Below are 20,351 nucleotides of genomic sequence, written 5' to 3'. Positions count from 1 at the left end.
GCCCCACCCACGCAAAACAGTTTCTATTCTAAATAATGTGGGATCACTGCGGAACCACTACCAACAGTAACGAGGAGCCAGAGTATGTTTCATTCCTATAGAATCTACAAGAAAACCTTTCAATTTTAGAATGACTCCAAACCCACTCCCACGCAAAACAGTTTCTATTCTAAATAATGTGGGATCACGCGGAACCACTACCAACAGTAACGAGGAGCCAGAGTATGTTTCATTCCTATAGAATCCACAAGAAAACTTTTCAATTCTAGAATGGCTCCAAACCCACTCCCATGCAAAACAGTTTCTATTCTAAATAATGTGGGATCACGCGGAACCACTACCAACAGTAACGAGGAGCCAGAGTATGTTTCATTCCTATAGAATCTACAAGAAAACCTTTCAATTTTAGAATGACTCCAATCCCACACCCACGCAAAACAGTTTCTATTCTAAATAATGTGGGATCACGCGGAACCACTACCAACAGTAACGAGGAGCCAGAGTATGTTTCATTCCTATAGAATCTACAAGAAAACCTTTCAATTTTAGAATGACTCCAATCCCACACCCACGCAAAACAGTTTCTATTCTAAATAATGTGGGATCACGCGGAACCACTACCAACAGTAACGAGGAGCCAGAGTATGTTTCATTCCTATAGAATCTACAAGAAAACCTTTCAATTTTAGAATGACTCCAATCCCACACCCACGCAAAACAGTTTCTATTCTAAATAATGTGGGATCACGCGGAACCACTACCAACAGTAACGAGGAGCCAGAGTATGTTTCATTCCTATAGAATCTACAAGAAAACCTTTCAATTTTAGAATGACTCCAATCCCACACCCACGCAAAACAGTTTCTATTCTAAATAATGTGGGATCACGCGGAACCACTACCAACAGTAACGAGGAGCCAGAGTATGTTTCATTCCTATAGAATCCACAAAAAACTTTTCAATTTTAGAATGGCTCCAAACCCACTCCCACGCAAAACAGTTTCTATTCTAAATAATGTGGGATCACGCGGAACCACTACCAACAGTAACCAGGAGCCAGAGTATGTTTCATTCCTATAGAATCCACAAAAAACTTTTCAATTCTAGAATGGGTTCAAACCCACTCCCACGCCAAACAATTTCTATTCTAAATAATGTGGGATCACGCGGAACCACTACCAACAGTAACGAGGAGCCAGAGTATGTTTCATTCCTATAGAATCCACAAAAAACTTTTCAATTCTAGAATGGCTCCAAACCCACTCCCACGCAAAACAGTTTCTATTCTAAATAATGTGGGATCACGCGGAACCACTACCAACAGTAACGAGGAGCCAGAGTATGTTTCATTCCTATAGAATCCACAAAAAACTTTTCAATTTTAGAATGACTCCAAACCCACTCCCACGCAAAACAGTTTCTATTCTAAATAATGTGGGATCACGCGGAACCACTACCAACAGTAACGAGGAGCCAGAGTATGTTTCATTCCTATAGAATCCACAAAAAACTTTTCAATTCTAGAATGGCTCCAAACCCACTCCCACGCAAAACAGTTTCTATTCTAAATAATGTGGGATCACGCGGAACCACTACCAACAGTAACGAGGAGCCAGAGTATGTTTCATTCCTATAGAATCCACAAAAAACTTTTCAATTTTAGAATGGGTCCAAACCCACTCCCACGCAAAACAGTTTCTATTTTAAAAAACGTGGGATCACGCGGAACCACTACCAACAGTTACGAGGAGCCAGAGTATGTTTCATTCCTATAGAATCTACAAGAAAACCTTTCAATTTTAGAATGACTCCAATCCCACACCCACGCAAAACAGTTTCTATTCTAAATAATGTGGGATCACGCGGAACCACTACCAACAGTAACGAGGAGCCAGAGTATGTTTCATTCCTATAGAATCTACAAGAAAACCTTTCAATTTTAGAATGACTCCAATCCCACACCCACGCAAAACAGTTTCTATTCTAAATAATGTGGGATCACGCGGAACCACTACCAACAGTAACGAGGAGCCAGAGTATGTTTCATTCCTATAGAATCCACAAAAAACTTTTCAATTTTAGAATGGCTCCAAACCCACTCCCACGCAAAACAGTTTCTATTCTAAATAATGTGGGATCACGCGGAACCACTACCAACAGTAACGAGGAGCCAGAGTATGTTTCATTCCTATAGAATCTACAAGAAAACCTTTCAATTTTAGAATGACTCCAATCCCACACCCACGCAAAACAGTTTCATTCTAAATAATGTGGGATCACGCGGAACCACTACCAACAGTAACGAGGAGCCAGAGTATGTTTCATTCCTATAGAATCCACAAAAAACTTTTCAATTCTAGAATGGCTCCAAACCCACTCCCACGCAAAACAGTTTCTATTCTAAATAATGTGGGATCACGCGGAACCACTACCAACAGTAACGAGGAGCCAGAGTATGTTTCATTCCTATAGAATCTACAAGAAAACCTTTCAATTTTAGAATGACTCCAATCCCACACCCACGCAAAACAGTTTCTATTCTAAATAATGTGGGATCACGCGGAACCACTACCAACAGTAACGAGGAGCCAGAGTATGTTTCATTCCTATAGAATCTACAAGAAAACCTTTCAATTTTAGAATGACTCCAATCCCACACCCACGCAAAACAGTTTCTATTCTAAATAATGTGGGATCACGCGGAACCACTACCAACAGTAACGAGGAGCCAGAGTATGTTTCATTCCTATAGAATCTACAAGAAAACCTTTCAATTTTAGAATGACTCCAATCCCACACCCACGCAAAACAGTTTCTATTCTAAATAATGTGGGATCACGCGGAACCACTACCAACAGTAACGAGGAGCCAGAGTATGTTTCATTCCTATAGAATCTACAAAAAACTTTTCAATTTTAGAATGACTCCAATCCCACACCCACGCAAAACAGTTTCTATTCTAAATAATGTGGGATCACGCGGAACCACTACCAACAGTAACGAGGAGCCAGAGTATGTTTCATTCCTATAGAATCTACAAGAAAACCTTTCAATTTTAAAATGACTCCAATCCCACACCCACGCAAAACAGTTTCTATTCTAAATAATGTGGGATCACGCGGAACCACTACCAACAGTAACGAGGAGCCAGAGTATGTTTCATTCCTATAGAATCTACAAGAAAACCTTTCAATTTTAGAATGACTCCAATCCCACACCCACGCAAAACAGTTTCTATTCTAAATAATGTGGGATCACGCGGAACCACTACCAACAGTAACGAGGAGCCAGAGTATGTTTCATTCCTATAGAATCCACAAAAAACTTTTCAATTTTAGAATGGCTCCAAACCCACTCCCACGCAAAACAGTTTCTATTCTAAATAATGTGGGATCACGCGGAACCACTACCAACAGTAACGAGGAGCCAGAGTATGTTTCATTCCTATAGAATCTACAAGAAAACCTTTCAATTTTAGAATGACTCCAATCCCACACCCACGCAAAACAGTTTCTATTCTAAATAATGTGGGATCACGCGGAACCACTACCAACAGTAACGAGGAGCCAGAGTATGTTTCATTCCTATAGAATCCACAAAAAACTTTTCAATTCTAGAATGGCTCCAAACCCACTCCCACGCAAAACAGTTTCTATTCTAAATAATGTGGGATCACGCGGAACCACTACCAACAGTAACGAGGAGCCAGAGTATGTTTCATTCCTATAGAATCTACAAGAAAACCTTTCAATTTTAGAATGACTCCAATCCCACACCCACGCAAAACAGTTTCTATTCTAAATAATGTGGGATCACGCGGAACCACTACCAACAGTAACGAGGAGCCAGAGTATGTTTCATTCCTATAGAATCCACAAAAAACTTTTCAATTTTAGAATGGCTCCAAACCCACTCCCACGCAAAACAGTTTCTATTCTAAATAATGTGGGATCACGCGGAACCACTACCAACAGTAACGAGGAGCCAGAGTATGTTTCATTCCTATAGAATCCACAAAAAACTTTTCAATTCTAGAATGGCTCCAAACCCACTCCCACGCAAAACAGTTTCTATTCTAAATAATGTGGGATCACGCGGAACCACTACCAACAGTAACGAGGAGCCAGAGTATGTTTCATTCCTATAGAATCTACAAGAAAACCTTTCAATTTTAGAATGACTCCAATCCCACACCCACGCAAAACAGTTTCTATTCTAAATAATGTGGGATCACGCGGAACCACTACCAACAGTAACGAGGAGCCAGAGTATGTTTCATTCCTATAGAATCTACAAGAAAACCTTTCAATTTTAGAATGACTCCAATCCCACACCCACGCAAAACAGTTTCTATTCTAAATAATGTGGGATCACGCGGAACCACTACCAACAGTAACGAGGAGCCAGAGTATGTTTCATTCCTATAGAATCTACAAGAAAACCTTTCAATTTTAGAATGACTCCAATCCCACACCCACGCAAAACAGTTTCTATTCTAAATAATGTGGGATCACGCGGAACCACTACCAACAGTAACGAGGAGCCAGAGTATGTTTCATTCCTATAGAATCCACAAAAAACTTTTCAATTTTAGAATGGCTCCAAACCCACTCCCACGCAAAACAGTTTCTATTCTAAATAATGTGGGATCACGCGGAACCACTACCAACAGTAACGAGGAGCCAGAGTATGTTTCATTCCTATAGAATCTACAAGAAAACCTTTCAATTTTAGAATGACTCCAATCCCACACCCACGCAAAACAGTTTCTATTCTAAATAATGTGGGATCACGCGGAACCACTACCAACAGTAACGAGGAGCCAGAGTATGTTTCATTCCTATAGAATCTACAAGAAAACCTTTCAATTTTAGAATGACTCCAATCCCACACCCACGCAAAACAGTTTCTATTCTAAATAATGTGGGATCACGCGGAACCACTACCAACAGTAACGAGGAGCCAGAGTATGTTTCATTCCTATAGAATCTACAAGAAAACCTTTCAATTTTAGAATGACTCCAAACCCACTCCCACGCAAAACAGCTTCTATTCTAAAAAACGTGAAATCACGCGGAACCACTACCAACAGTAACGAGGAGCCAGAGTATGTTTCATTCCTATAGAATCCACAAAAAACTTTTCAATTTTAGAATGGCTAAACCACCACGTCCACTCAAAAGAGTCCATTTCTCCCCAGATGTTGGGGAAGAAATCATCCTCGAGGAAACGGAAGAAATCCCAGCGAACCAGCCTAGAGGATCGTGGTACAACAGGATCAAGAAGTTCATTTTTGGAAGATCTACTTCCACCAGGACCAGAGGCCCAAGAAATTCAAACTCTTGAGTATAATTTCTGATTTTTTCTTACCCCTTTTCCGTACCCACCCATCCGTATTTCCATACATGTATCTACCCAGAATATCTGTTCCATATAATTTTCGTGTATCATCCTACTCTGGAAAAACAATCCGGCATTTGTTGTAATCAAAAACGGTTTTCAGTTATCCTATGTTTTTTTTCAAACCTTTATTCTCATTCCAGCTCATTTTTTTCCTTTTTTTTTTGGTTTAGAACTCTTTACATCTGTCACAGCTGGCTACTATAAATGCTATACACTCTCAGACCTCACATGTACTGTTCTGTACCACCCTCAGTGATCCATTTTGCCATGCAGCTGTCACAAAGTTGGACTCATCTCGGGTCCGAGTTCATTTAACCTCAGAGGGGTTTCATCTAATTTTCATTGAAATTTTCTAAAAGAAAAGAAGTATAGGTTGTCAGATCTGATACTTTTAAGCTCTACATAAAAAGCAATGGCTTAGAACAATCATTAAAAATGAGAAAAAAATTTCTTCGAAATTTTTTTTCTTTTTTCCCAATCAAAATATAAAACATGAATCATAAAAAAGATTCCTGAATCCAACGCCCCCGCACGGAAAAATGGTATAATCGAATACGGGAGAGGGGTATAAAAAGGAGGCCGAAGTCCCTCCAAAGTCACTTTTTTCTAGAAAGTTCTGGAAAAAACATGAAGTTATTCATTCTTCTCGTTACTCTGCTAGTATTCCCTACCACCACGGTTCAAAGGCTAGTTCGCGAATTAATTTGCAACTGCGTTTTTAACTATTTAGACCCTGCTTGCCATCCAAAAATTTTCAATGGGAAACAGTAAGTTTTAAAATTCTAGAATACAGTACCTTTTTAATTGGTTTTGGCCAGGAGTCTGAAACTCGGTAATTAAGTTTCTGATAACTTTGAAAATTTAGGAGGGTGTAATACGGACCTATATTGACAACTTCAAATTATTACATTTATTGAAAATTCCTAGCTTTTCAGCTATTCGCCAATTTCTAAAAGACACACCTTTTTTACTAGTCTTTGTACTGAAAACGTGAAAAACCCAGATGTCTTTCAGAAATCGATGAATAGTTGACAATCTAGGAGTTTTCAAAAAATTTTGTGAAAACAAAGTTCTCAAACTTACTAGGCCTCCAGAATGTTCAAAGTGAGCGGAAACTTGACTGCCGAGCTACAGACTCTAGAAATTTGTCAAATTAAACGGAAAAATACGTTGTTCTTCTGATGTTAAGCTGTCCAAACATTTTTTGTATTAATTGAAAGTTAATGGGCGCTGAGAATCAGAAGCTAAACAAGAAAATTGTTCCAAAGGAAACCTTGAAATTTAATTCTGAAAAAAATTCAAGGACGATTTCAGAAATGCAAAGGAACAAGGCGAGCAAAGTTTGGTCCAGAAACCATCCAGATACTTCGCCAATAATTGCTCGGAAACCGATATCCCCGCCAATTTCTCTGGAGATTGTGACAATGGAGACACGTTACCGGCGGACTTTAAACCTGTGGATAATCATGGATCCAGAATCCCAGTGGAAAGCAAGAAGAAACATCAAATATCCACATTCACAGTAGTGATTTAATCTTGATTTTTATTGATGTTCTGAACAAACTGTTTTATCAATAACTCTGTCAATGCATGCAAAACAGATTTTAGATGAGAAAATTCAAATATAGAACAAATATCAGTTTTTGAACTTTTGGCGGGTTTTCAGCAGCTAAACTAGCCGTTGTAACTTGTATATTAGTCAATTATCATCCAATTGAAGAGATTTTATTCATTCTAGTCTCATTCTAGACTCAATGGGAGGGCACAAGTAATTTGTCATTTGGGACGAAGAGGGAATGCAAAATTAATTGACGGGAGCAAAAATATCAAGGAAAGAAGGAAATCGGGAGAAAAAGAATCGAGAGAATCGGGGAGTGCATAGAAAGAATCAAATATAGGAGATGGGAGAATTCAGTACAAGGTTAGTACAGTACCATTTGGAATTTGAAATTGTTAGTTTTAAAATTAAAGTGGAGGGGGGGGGGGGTTCTTTCCTGTTTTTTGAATCAGACACCGGTCGAAAAGACAATATGGAAAAAAAGGTAATTTTGGGTTAGATATTGGGATGGAAAAAACTGTGCAATTGAATTAGAACAATGCGTGCACGATTTCTTCGGCGTCATCAACTTCATCGGCTCTCTCGGGCTCCTCGGCTCTCTCGGGCTCCTCGGCTCTCTCAGCTCTTCCACGGATTTCTCTTTCAGTATTCTCGGCATTCTCAATCATTTCCTCGGTTCCATTACTTCTATCAACTGCTCTATTTCCAGTCAACTGAGTGATATCCAAGGACGAGTAGCTCGGTGGTGGAGTCTCATCATAGACGGTAGATTCAGCATTGTTGAGAACCGACATAGGTGGGAATGCATTGGGAAAATTGAAGCCTGCCGGTGGGGATAGCTGAAAACCCATTTTTAAAAATAATTTTCATAAGTAGCAACTCACTTGACGTCTGGTAGCATAGCGGACTTGCGTTGAATACCCTTGACGATGCCTGTATCCCCGGTTCCACCAACGAAACAATGGCTTTCTTCTGAGCACAATGAAACTTAGAATCGCAACGGCCAAGATGACTGAAAAATAGTTTTGATAAATACAAAATTTATAGTAAACCAACCGAGAATCCACATTTTCTCAGCTTCTCTTCCATAATCGCCATTATCATTGTGCTCAATCTCATCATTCGAACCGTTTGCATCAGGCTCGTCATGCATACAAATCGGGTTGGTGCCAATCATGTGACACGATGACCCTTCGGAACACTTGAGAAAGTTGCAGTCTCTTCCGTTCTCGCAGAACTTTCCAAAATAACCATCGACACATTTGCATTTCACCGTTTTTGAGTCGACTTCCACACAGCTTCCACCTGAAAGATCTTTTTCTTAGATTGCAATTCTCAAAAAATCAATAACCATTTTTGCAAAGATCCTTATTGGTACAATGCATCTGACTGATTGGCTTCTCACAATGAGTTCCAGTAAAATCCACCGAACATTTACACTGATATCCCAAAGACTGGCGGAGAGCCACCGAGCAGGTTCCATTGTTCAGACATGGCTTCATGAAGGAACAGGTGTCTGGAAATAAATTTTTTACAATAAGTGGCCTTTGAGCTCAATTATCTTGCTTCCTTCAAAAGATATCAAAAACTGGTCAATTGATAAAGTATTGGGAATTTTACAAGAAACATTCCATCAGTTTACGAATTTTTGATACCTCATGTAGGAACAGAGATAATTGAGCTTAACCTGCACGTATAAGGTGGTCTTCTACATATTGAAGCATTCTGTAATACCTTGATCGCAGAGTGGTCCCTTGAACCCTGGATGGCATCTACAAGTTCCTGGGATGCCTGGCACACACTGCCCATGAGCACATCCTCTTCTTGGAATGCACATCTCACACTGGTTTCCAACAAACCCTTCGCTACAGACACATTTGTTAGGAGCGGCACATACACCATGATTGTTGCAGTCATTCTTGCATTTTGCTGAAATTTTTATCTTTTTATGAAGTTTTTAGTTGATTTTTGGTCATTTTGGCCATTTTCAGAAGTCTGGAGTTTTTTTATTGGTCGGTACTGTTTGCACTACTTGTTACATCTTGTTTACTCACGCTCATCACAAACGGTGCCCTTCCAACCTTTAGCGCATTGCCTCAATCCATCTCTGGTACACTCCCAATGATCTTTCTTTGATTAATGGCACCTTCGGCTGCATTGGTGTCCGTAGAATGTTCTGGAAATTCGGTTGATCTCTTTGGGTGTACAAATTCCTTTTAACTCACTCATCGCATTTGTTTCTGATATAAAATTCCATATCAAAGTCAGTGGAATCGTTGATACCCTTGACAACTCTCCACTCATTATCGGCTTTGACATTCCTGGTATATTCGAGAAGTCCTTCTGAAACGGAAATTCGGTCTTACATACATTTTTTTCTCAAAACTAACTTTTTGTGGTTGAATCTCTGAATCTCAGATGCAAATCAAACTGTTCCAGAGCAACCCCATCGTATGGTATTGTGTGAAAATGAATATGAGATGATTTCGGCACTTCAAAAACTTCTACTTGATTCTCACGACCATCACAAACGGTCACAGGACAAGTAATCACTTCCAACTGGACAGCCCTCGTGGAATTGACTATGAACTCGATCTGTCCTCCAGCTTGAGCAAATCCGAGAATTGCCGAAATAATCGGCAGGAAACGGAGGATCATTGATGATGGACGGTGACTGTAGTTGGTTAGTAGCTTTTTTAAACCTAAATATTGTGAAATCAATTCAAGTGAACATATGTGGGAAGAAGAAGAAAAAATAGTGAGCACGTAAAACAGAGACTTATGTTCAACAGAGATAGAGACATCTACAGTATTACGAAATTCAGAAATTTTGGAATTTCAGAAGTATCAGGTTCCTGATTCTAAACATTTCAGGCTTTGGGGGTTCCAGGAAGTATAATTTCAGGATTGTCAGGGTTCTGAGAGCTCAAGTCTCCCGGAGTTCGGAATTCTAGAAAATGTCCTAATATTTCAGAACTTCACTATTGCAGAGTTTAAAACTGCTAGGATCGCAAATCTTTAAATTTTCCAATTTTTGAATTTCTGTCGGAATTAGAGTTATTTTCAGAAAAGGAAAAGGAAGAAATCGCCCGAAAATATGGAATCTCAGGAATCGTACAATTATTCAAGATTCCTGCATTCCTGTATGCTATAGCTTTTCAAAACTCTACGACATCAGAATTCCAGGATTCCCAAAAACTTCAAAATTAAACTACTGACTTAATGAACTGCATTAAGTAAATAGGGGAAGACAGAAATTAGACAGAAAAAAGGACACGTGACAGGTTAGAGAACATACACAGACATATGTTCAGTTCAAAAAGAGAGTGAATTCTTTGTCTCAGGAAAAATGGAAAATTTTATGGGTTCATGAATCTAGTAAAGTTTCAGAGACCCAGAAATAGTGGCAAATTCCAAAATTCCAGAATCTCAGAATTCCAGATTTCTAGGCTTCCAGGATTCTAGAATTTTAAGATTTGAGGATTCCATGATTCCAGAATACCAGGATTCCAGGGTTCCAGGATTCCAGGATTCCAGGATTTCAGGATTCCAGGATTCCAGGATTCCAGGATTCCAAAATTCCAAAATTCCAGGATTCCAGGATTCTAGGCTTCCAGAATTCCATAACTTCCAAACTTCAGACTTCAGGGTACATCTGATATCAGAATTTTGAGATTCCAGGTTTCCAAAATTCCGGTTTTCCAGAATACTAGGATTCCGAAACTCCAAGATTCCAGAAGTTTGACTTATTTTCAATATCCCAGGTATCCAGGATTCCAGGATCCCAGGATTCCGGAGACCCAAGTGACCAAAATTACAGGATTTCAGAACACCCAGATTTTCCTTATTCAAACTTTCTGTCTACAGCGTTCCTGAAGTCAAGCTATGAATGGGTCTAAAATACTGAAAAATGATACAGCCGGAATCCCAGAATGATAGAATTTAAAGATTCGAATATTCCAAAGTTATGTACAAGAAAACAGTAAACGAAAAAGAAAAATGACTTCTGAAACATGGTAGAAACTCTTTTATACGCTTCCGAGAGTCGAAGCTCCGCCCATTAAAAGTACAAATGTACGGGTGGTTCGAAAAGCATGGTGTCTCTTCAAATGTCGGTAATCTTAAAAAGAAAAAGTCAGATTTCAAGTGGACATATGTATTAAAATATACGAAGGCGCCGAAAGGGGCGCCAAATGAAAGGAGTCGAGTGTCCCGAGAAACAAAAACATTGTAGTCCACAGGTGGCGTACAGGAGGGACGTCAAAAAAAGAGGAGACCATACGAACTGAATATATGGAAGAAAACAGAGAGGGACCAAACATTGTGAACCAAAAATTGTAATTTTTCTGGCAAATGGCCAAACATGTTTTGGAACTTTCAAACCCAAGGTGAATAGTTTTGAACTAGCTATATACGGAAAATACTTTCTCTAACATCTGCAAATGTTAGAATATATAAAGATTAAATATCGGATCCTGTAATGTTGAAAAAATGACATAAATTTCACAATTTGAGAAATGACTCATGAACATTATTCAGAAAAAAGAAAACATATAAAAAACAAAACTTATTGATATTTCATTTTAGAAAACCGATAATAATAGATTTTGAATGCAAAGAATTATTTCAAAATTGAAAAAAGGAAACAGTACGAGTCAATGAAATATGCAAAATCTTGTTTTCAGTTGATCAGGATTCTGGAGCTTGGCTGTCATGCTTCTGATAATTTTGAAAACTTTTAGGAAAGTAAAACAGACAAAGATTGAAAACTTTGAAATTAATATTCTTGGAAATCCCCAGCTTTTCTGTTATTTGTCAATTTTTGAAAAACACCCCTTCTTGCCCGTTTTTGTACTGAAACTCTGAAAAAAAAAGCAGTTGTCATTCAAAAATCGGAAAATAGATGAAAAACTTGGAATTTTCAATAAATGCAAAATGGGTCTTTATTGATAAGTACTGTTAATGGAAAAATCTATCTATCAACAAAATTCAAAAATAAGGATAATTTTTTTATTCTACAACCCAAAAACTTATATGAAGAAATAAATTCAACATAATTTCTGGAAGCAGAAACTTCCTCGTTTAAAGAAATGAGAACCTAAACTTGAGCAATTGAAAAGCGTTTTCCTTTTTCTTCCTCAAATCATCCTCCTTCTATGACATGACACTAAACGTCCATTATCCGAATTCCAAGGCGTCAAAACACATTCAAAACATGTGCCGTGTCAATGTGCATCATTCACTTTTTTTCCTTTCAGCCATCACTTCCCCTTTTTTGGTTTCAATGGTTAAAACCAAAAGTAATTAGCTAACGATTTCTCGTTTCTCATCCTTATGTTTTTTATTGGTTTGTTCAAATGTATCTTTTTTAAAGTATCATAATTTCTTGTTTTCTTGTTACCAAGATTTTCAATCTAATTTAAAGCAGCAGCCACGCTTCAGGAAACTGAAAACTTGTATAAACCCACCTTTTTGGAGATTCGGCAATTAAATTTGCTCAATTTGACACATGTTTTCTTGGAACCAAAATTTTGAAATTTGAGAAAGTCATTCAGTTTTTTAGTTATTAAATACATTGCGTTTCACATTTATACGGTCACCCTGATTTCGGAGTATAACAGGAGAACCGATGAAAATAGGTATCCGGTAATTAAAAACTCATATTCAGGACCTCAAATTACATACCCTTGCTAATTTTCATAATGATACCAACAAAACTGACAAAGTTAGGTCACCTAGACTGAAAAATGGCTCTTTGCAAGCGTTCCATATTTATACGGTCACCTCCGAAAAAACACGGAAAATAGACAATTTAATGTTTGGTGGCAGCACCATTTGAATTGATAATGCCACAAATACGATTTGGCATGAATTGGAGAAAATTTGGATTGTACTGGTTGTCCTGAACTGATCTTCTGCTCCGAATCGGAACATTCGGTCCCGAATGCATTCCTAAGCACCCCGCAGGCTCTGCACAAGGTTCAGACCTGAATTCGACCTGTAATTTGAGGTCCTTAATATGATTTTTTAATTGCCGGATACCTATTTTCGTCGGTTCTCCTGTTATACTCCAAAATTAGGGTGACCGTATAAATGTGAAACGCACTGTAGAAATAAGCTACAGAATGCATAATTTAACTGAAAAAAATCAATTTTTTTCTCACATAATCCCAATTTACGAAAAGTCTAAAAAATGAGCAGAATTTAATACTAACCGAAATTACGAAACTTTGAGAGTTAAAAATTTCCGAAAAAATTTCATTTACCGAAATCCAAATTTTTGCGCCGGGCCAGGCCGGGCCTTCAAAAAGTTTATCAAGGCCCGGAAGGCCCGGACAGTTGGCGCCAGCTTCGAAATTAAGGAAAAATAGCTTCTTTTTTTAAAGTTTTGTATAGCATCTAATTTTAAGCTAAATTGTGAATATTTAATTTTTAATGCTTAAACAAAAATTTTTAAAAATACTATTTTTCTGACGTTTTTCCAAAGTTGGGATCGTCTTAAAAACTACATTTTTGAAGCAACATAACATTTTTTCTGGAAAACAATTTTTGTTGTAGAAAAACTCTCGAAAATTTATATTTCAAACGTTTTTTTGATAAATTTTGACCGAAAAACGATTTTTGCAAGTATGAAAAGTCAGTATTCGACTTATTGACTAACGGTCCATTGAAGGAGCCTTTTGTCTGCCTTTTTCCAGACTCAGCTCATCTGTCAAGCCAACCACACAGAGACACGACAGCTACAGTACCCATGATGGAAACGGCCTTCAACGAATTGCAATATCCAACACCTCATCGTATCACAAAACGAGCAGCACGAGACATTTTTTATAACTTTCCGGGTTTTCCTAATTCCAGAGGAAAGCAGTTTTTCCTTATTTCAGAGAAGACCTGAACGACCTTATCCCTTCATCATGTTTATTGTTTTTTTTCTTTTGTGTCCTAGTTGACTGCCCATTAGGCGATAATATTAGAACAATCTTAGTACGCTGATAATCAGCTGTAATTTGAGCAAATGACGTGATGACCCCAGCCTCACATCTAAATGGAAGGAACACCCCGAATCATTTGAGTCTGAAAAAAACCCTAAACAGAAAATAGAGACAGCTGATAGTGTTCGTATTCTAACCACTGAATTTTCCATCACTAAGAATGTCGCAATCTTCTTCCCATTATTCAATGAATTTCACTTTTGTTCCACGAAAGAAGCCGCATGGAATTGATATCATTATCGGAGCATGAAATTCGTGATGTCGGAGGTCCATGATTTTCTCCCTCTGGTTTTTTTTCTGTGTTATAAAAATAGTATAGTTTTCCATCTCACTTCATTTGCACCTAAAGAGGTTTTCGCGTAGCCACTTCCTAAATCAAGAGTCGTACCAACGCTTTTCATTGCGGTCTGTGTCTTTCGGGTAGGTCTATATTCAGATGAGGTAACACAACCACATGAATGCCTGTGCTGATTTCCTAGTATCATGCCTTTTTGGGAAATTTCATTCTGAACCATAAAGCCTTGGTGACATCATAGAGATCAAATTATGTTAATGCCGATAAAGATAAGAATAAGACCCTATAATGGGGTTATTCAGAGAGTCGGCAAAAAATGAAAAAACTCCGCGAAAAATCGGAGAGTGTTCCAATCTGGCTGAAAATTTGGGGAAAACTGGAGAAAACTATAGGAAGCATTTTCTCAAAGTTTGGGGTCAGAATATCGACTTTGAAAATTTGGCTGGAATTTCAGACAAATTTTCTCCTTCTTGCAATTGAATATTCCAAGACTAATAGAAATATTAACCATTTCAAAAAAAAAATAGAAAACTGAGGCCTCCATTCAGAAGGAGGCCATAAATATCAAAATGAGGAAAAATGGCTTGAGACATATAAGGTGTAGTGATTTGGAGACCCAGAGTACTCCCTTTGTTTGAACTCTGCTGAAAAGAACAGTCATCAGTGGCAGAACAAAGACAAACTGAAGCTTGTTGTAATATTAATAATTGTTGTGAACATTTATGTGACAAAAGGAGACCGTTGAGAAGGAAAGAAATTTGACTTTCTTCAAATTTCCAGATGCGTGTTGAGAAAATATGACAGATGTAAATACGAATATCAAGAATAAATAATAGCAATGAGAAAAATGCAAGAATTTTTATAATTATAAATTTTTGAAAAACACTTATCAAAAATATTATGGTATGGGTTTTCGCTAAAGTGATTGACATTTCACAGGTAGATTGGACAATGTCCCGTTCTACTAGATCTCTCAGCTTGTCTGAATTTTGAAGAAATGGTTGCCCGGGACAAATTTCATCATTCATTGAACAGTCCTGGTTCTTGAACTTGCCAACCCAATTTGCAACGGTATTTCTATGTGGACATTAATTTTTTGAACTTCCACCAGGCGGTGATGAATATCGGACACTTTTAAGTTAGAAATAAACAATTTCCAGGAATTTCACCCAAAAAAAGGGGGTATGAAAGGGGGCATCGCGTTCGCAAGCGGAATGAGAGCAGGGCAAATGATGGTTATTGTGAACAACCTTAACATCTTATATACCATATCCCGTTACACACATGTTACTGTTCTAGCTCAGTTAAGAGAAACGAGGAAAATAAAAGTGCACAAAGACTTAGTTGCCAACCTAATATTGTGGTGACTTCAAATGCTTGCGATTTTTGGAAAATGGAAAATAGATAGTTGCTTTTCATTGTTGTTAACAAGTTAAAAATATGACATATAAATTCACATACAATAACCTCAAAAAACAGCTTTTAGAACAGCAATTCAGATTGGGCCAGTCTCCGGGTTTTCGCGAAAGTTTTTGTTTCGTTTTTGTCGGTTACCTGAAAGGTGTGACCATATACCTGAATCCCAATGTCAGGACTTGGCTAGTTGACTATAGGCCCACTCAAGAAACCTTTTGCCTGCTGTTTTTCAGACTCGGACACGCTCATATGTCAAGTCGACCGACACATGGAGACGCAAGAGCTACAGTAACCAATTAATAAAAACGTCTTCATCGAATTGAAATCTCCAACACCTCTCGCATCACGAAACGAGAAGCACTAAACATCTCTTGAAACTTTCCGGGTTTTCCTAATTTTAGAGAAGAGCAGGTTTATTCGATCAACTCTGTCTCTCTGCCATGTTTCTCGTTTTGTTTCTTTTGTGTCCTAGTTGACTGCTTATTAGGCAATTATAATATAACAATCCTAGTAGGCTAATAAACATCTGTAATTTGAGAAAATGACGTGACAAATCCAGCTGCACATCTGAATGGAAGGAACACCCAGAAGTATTTGAGTTTGAAAAAATCCTAATCAGAAAATGAAGACTGATGATGATATTTGTATTCTAATGAGTAAATTTTCTATCACCAATAATTTCGCAATCTTCTTCACATTATTCAATGAATTCGACTTTTTTTCCCCGAAAGAAGCCACATGGAATTGAAATCATTATCAGAGCATGAAACTCGGGATGTCAGAGGTCCATGTTTTACTCCTTCAGGTTTTTCTTGTTCTGAAAATAGTATAGTTTTCCTTCCCACTTCATTTGCATCCAAAGAGGTTTTCGCGTAGCCATCTCATAAATCAAAAGTCGTACCAAAGCTTCTCACTCCGTCCCGTTTTTTCTTAGTAGATCTATATTCAAATGAGGTAACCACACCAGTCAGTTTTATCTAAGAGCTTCTATCTTTTTTCCCAATTTCCGGAACGCGCCTTTTGCCTTCTCTATCAATCACGCCCCGGCTTTTCTATTTTCGAACCTTCTCGATCTTTTTTTGAGGGGTGGAGCTATTTTTTTGTGGTAGAGCTCGAGATCTGACTCAAGCCACGCCCATACTGGGTCCTTTAACAGACGACGGATTCGCCAATTCAGTCCGTTTTCCACTGAAAATGAAGTTGGTCTCTCTTCTCCCGATTCTCTTCTTGATCGGAGGAATTGCGGCGAAGACCAATTTCAAGGCCAACGGTACATTCACCTGTGACTACAACGCATGGTGCTTTTTTGTCACTCTCTGGGAAGAGGACATCACCGAATCGTAAGTTTATTTTGTCTTTTGCACTCTTTCACATCTACAATTTTCAGTTGGAACGATGTAATCGACAGAATGGGAACCAAATGCGTATTCGGACGGCACTCCTGGAACTACAAGCTTGATGGAAATGAGTACGAGGATGGGCCTTTCGGAGACGTGAGTTCACAACAGTTGATCGAATCACGTTTCAGTTTCAGAATAATAAAAAATACCACCTATTCATTTTAGTCAGGATCACGATTAATGTATTACAGAAAATGTATTACAGAAATTCTACGAAGTCTTTCTCTCCGTGCGCCACAACTGTACGAGCTATGGGATTCGTGAAGTGAGAAGTGACACCACATTCGAAAGTGTGGATACTGCGTAAGCTCATTCTAAATAAAATAGCACATCTAAAATTGAAATATTTCAGTGTCTCCTATATCACCTGGGACAAAGATTTGGCTGGAGATACTGGAACACCATATAAGGAATTCGTCTGATGCGTCTCCGTATCAGCCTCCCTATTCAATCCAACTTCTCAATTTTCTTGATCCTCATATACTTTCTTTCTTAACTTTCTTTTTTTCATTTCGGCTCGCAACTCTTTTTCTAGCACCCGTCCCCAAGATCTCTTGATTTTAGATTTTATTGCGATTTTCATCTTCTAGTTCGTGCCCTTTCTCCCGTCCCTTTTCCATCTGAAATTTGTTCTTGAAATGGTGTGAACTTCTGAATAAAAATTCTCTGTTGAAAGATTGAAAAAAGCACATTGAAAAAATAGAGAAATTAATGGTTTCAGAAAAATGAATCCAATAATTTGAGAAGATTTCAGAATTTTTTAAGCAGTTTTCTGAAATTCCTATGTAGATTGATGAATCTGCGTGATACTGTGTCAAATGTGATATGTATGAAATCCAAAAAAAACTCGAAATAATAAAATTTGAGATTTCATAACATTTCTAGTTTTCGATAATCTATTTAAACTTTCAATGAACGCTTCGAGATTTTTTCTGGTTTGGTTGATTTTTCGATAGATTTTTGATTGAAAAAAAATTTCAGAAGTCAAATCAGACTTTAAAAAATATGATCAGAATTGAAATAAGAGGCTCAGCACTTTGAAATGGGGGATATTCAAAAGAAAGCCTTTTAAAAGTCGAATTCAAGGTCAAAATTACTTCCAGCTCTTGAAAATCTGAAAAACAACATAAACTGAAACATTTTCAGAAAACTAGTTTTTTTTATTCGGAAAATAATAACTAGTGGTTTACCAGCAAGATTCGAAAATGGAACAAACTTTTTTGACAACTTTCCAACTTAATAAACGTTTTGAAAACAAATACTTTCCAAAAATTGTTGAACCTGTTCCCGTTTCAAACTTTTCAAAATATTTAAAAAACCTCAACGTTTTTCATTTTCAGCACATTCTAATTTCCTGGAGGAAATGTATACACTGCCATCCTAATCAGGATCGTAATCTTTGTACACTTTCGAAGTGAATTGGTATTCTGGGCAATTCTTTATGACTTCATGACTGGGAGTATACAGTTGACCTCATAAACTTCGGATACTTGATCGGATACTGATACGAAATGATGACAATTATAAATTTGGGGGAGGAGTTTAGTAGCATAAATTTGCAGCTTTTTGACTCCGCCTCCCAATTCTGTAAACCAATCTCTTCATATCCATCCATTCATTCAATCATTCATTCAATCATTCATTCATCATCTACATCAATACCATCTTCCAATCATATTCCAACTATCTACATATTAACACTTGCATTCTATATTTGTTCTCGAAGTCCACCCAAATCGTCAACGTTTTGGAAATTTGCTGTGAAAATACCGAAGAATCAGAAATGTCTAAGGTCCAACAAAATTTCTCTGTCGTTTCCGATGATGCTGACAAACCAGGTCCGTTGCAACCAGCTTCCGTCAGAAGTTTGAGATCCACCACCAAGAGAAATGCTTCATCCGAAGTCGCTGGACCGGCTCCGAAAATTGCCGTTAAAGTAGAGAAATGGACAATCGAGTCAGTTTGCAAAAACGGACGCCGTTTAGATCTCTCTTCAAATGAGCCGAACGCTGCATCGGTCATCAAAACGTTGTTCAAAGAGTGAGTGAAAATTTTTAATATATTTCAGAAATCGTTATTATTTCAGGATACATGGATCTGTCCTCTCAAAGCTGAATATCCATCCACTCCATTGGGACGAATGCGCCGACAGTGAACTAGGACCCTTTTTGAAAACGTTCAACAACAGTGTCAAAGCATTTCGTAAAAAAGTAAATAGTTTTGATTATATTTTCGCCAGACTTTTGTTTTAATTTCTTAATTTCAGAATCCGCGTGATGTTCTACTTTCAAAAGAAAATTGGCGCCAAAAGGAAGCTTCCGAGTTCCGTGTAATCTGTGACTTAGCATGTCAACTCGCCATTCCAAATCCACGAGTGCTAAACACGCATTATGCAGGATTCAGCAGCGGGGTTAGTTCACTAAACGTACATACAGTAAATAAGATAGACAAAACGCATTTTTTCAGTTGATTTTCAAACATTGTGGCCATTTTCTTTTTTTTTGTATAAAATACCTAGATTGAAAATTTTTTATTCACAAAACTTTTTGAAAATGTCTTTTGTTTCATAGCATTTTGAATAGACCACAAATCAACTGAAAAATCTTTTTTTAAAAATTTTATAGACTGTTACTGTGTATAGGAGTCCGTCTCTGTTTTTTCGCTCACAAATATTTAGAGACACTTCGTAATGTTAATAATTTTTCCAGACTTACGGTGAAACGAATATCGAGACGTTACAAAAAATCCTGGACCTGCTTGGTGTCAAAGAAGACGACGTCTTCATGGATTTGGGATCTGGAATCGGGCAGCTGGTAACGTTTGCTGCTGCGTATACCAACATAGCACACGTGCGAGGCATTGAACTTCAACAGGTCCCAGCTGGTTTTGCGGACGAAAACGTTCGTCAGTTCAAGAAGCTGATGCGGCATTTTGGGGAAAAGCCACGGCCATTTGAGCTGAAACTCGGAGATTTCAATACCGAAGAAATTGAGACTTTTTTGAAAGAGAAAGCGACCATTATTTTCTGCAACAATTTAGCTTTTGATCCAGATCTTATGATTAAATTGAGAGCGATTTTGCAATTCTGTAACAACGGAACAAAAATTGTGGTGACTCAGAAATTGGAAACGACCAAAAAGGGAAGGACACCCCGCGACTGTAAGTCAATATGAAAAACTATGTATAAAAATGTATAATATTTGTTTAGGTTTTTTCACCGCATCTGCCGATACAATTTTGTTGTTCGAAACTGATGGCTCAGAAAAAGGCAATGTATCCTGGACCAA

The 20,351-nt window shown here is 37.8% G+C and overlaps 4 protein-coding genes across 4 annotated transcripts in view; 3 read left to right on the top strand and 1 right to left on the bottom strand.

Annotated features, from left to right (window-relative positions):
- Positions 1–35: 35 nt before the first annotated feature.
- CBG10221 lies at positions 36–5,346 on the top strand (the record flags this gene model as incomplete). Its single annotated transcript, XM_045240722.1, has 36 exons — positions 36–82; positions 130–222; positions 270–362; positions 410–502; positions 550–642; positions 690–782; positions 830–922; positions 969–1,061; positions 1,108–1,200; positions 1,247–1,339; positions 1,386–1,478; positions 1,525–1,617; positions 1,664–1,756; positions 1,804–1,896; positions 1,944–2,036; positions 2,083–2,175; positions 2,361–2,453; positions 2,501–2,593; positions 2,641–2,733; positions 2,781–2,873; positions 2,920–3,012; positions 3,200–3,292; positions 3,339–3,431; positions 3,479–3,571; positions 3,618–3,710; positions 3,758–3,850; positions 3,897–3,989; positions 4,036–4,128; positions 4,176–4,268; positions 4,316–4,408; positions 4,456–4,548; positions 4,595–4,687; positions 4,735–4,827; positions 4,875–4,967; positions 5,015–5,107; positions 5,154–5,346. The coding sequence occupies 36 exons, from the start codon at positions 36–38 to the stop codon at positions 5,344–5,346; spliced, it is 3,402 nt and encodes a 1,133-aa protein (XP_045094241.1).
- A 2,145-nt stretch (positions 5,347–7,491) lies between these two features.
- On the bottom strand, positions 7,492–9,619 carry CBG10218 (the record flags this gene model as incomplete). Its single annotated transcript, XM_045240720.1, has 8 exons — positions 7,492–7,800; positions 7,846–7,973; positions 8,018–8,266; positions 8,313–8,477; positions 8,696–8,890; positions 9,118–9,137; positions 9,187–9,304; positions 9,352–9,619. The coding sequence occupies 8 exons, from the start codon at positions 9,617–9,619 to the stop codon at positions 7,492–7,494; spliced, it is 1,452 nt and encodes a 483-aa protein (XP_045094242.1).
- A 7,239-nt stretch (positions 9,620–16,858) lies between these two features.
- CBG10217 lies at positions 16,859–17,486 on the top strand (the record flags this gene model as incomplete). The annotated part of the gene is made up of 4 exons (XM_002631910.1): positions 16,859–17,004; positions 17,052–17,157; positions 17,270–17,367; positions 17,417–17,486. The coding sequence occupies 4 exons, from the start codon at positions 16,859–16,861 to the stop codon at positions 17,484–17,486; spliced, it is 420 nt and encodes a 139-aa protein (XP_002631956.1).
- A 1,361-nt stretch (positions 17,487–18,847) lies between these two features.
- CBG10216 overlaps positions 18,848–20,351 on the top strand; it is a gene marked incomplete at both ends in the record, with an annotated part of 1,800 nt that continues 296 nt past the window's right edge. Inside the window, 4 exons of the mRNA XM_045240719.1 lie at positions 18,848–19,104; positions 19,151–19,274; positions 19,331–19,474; positions 19,773–20,223. Of these exons, the coding sequence (XP_045094243.1) occupies positions 18,848–19,104; positions 19,151–19,274; positions 19,331–19,474; positions 19,773–20,223 (976 nt within the window). The remainder of the gene's footprint in view (positions 19,105–19,150; positions 19,275–19,330; positions 19,475–19,772; positions 20,224–20,351) is intronic.

Source organism: Caenorhabditis briggsae (genome assembly GCF_000004555.2).
Source record: "Caenorhabditis briggsae complete genome, chrX, whole genome shotgun sequence".
NCBI classification, from domain to species: domain Eukaryota; kingdom Metazoa; phylum Nematoda; class Chromadorea; order Rhabditida; family Rhabditidae; genus Caenorhabditis; species Caenorhabditis briggsae.
Note: the sequence above shows the minus strand (reverse complement) of the source record. Positions and strands in the feature narration are given on the sequence as shown.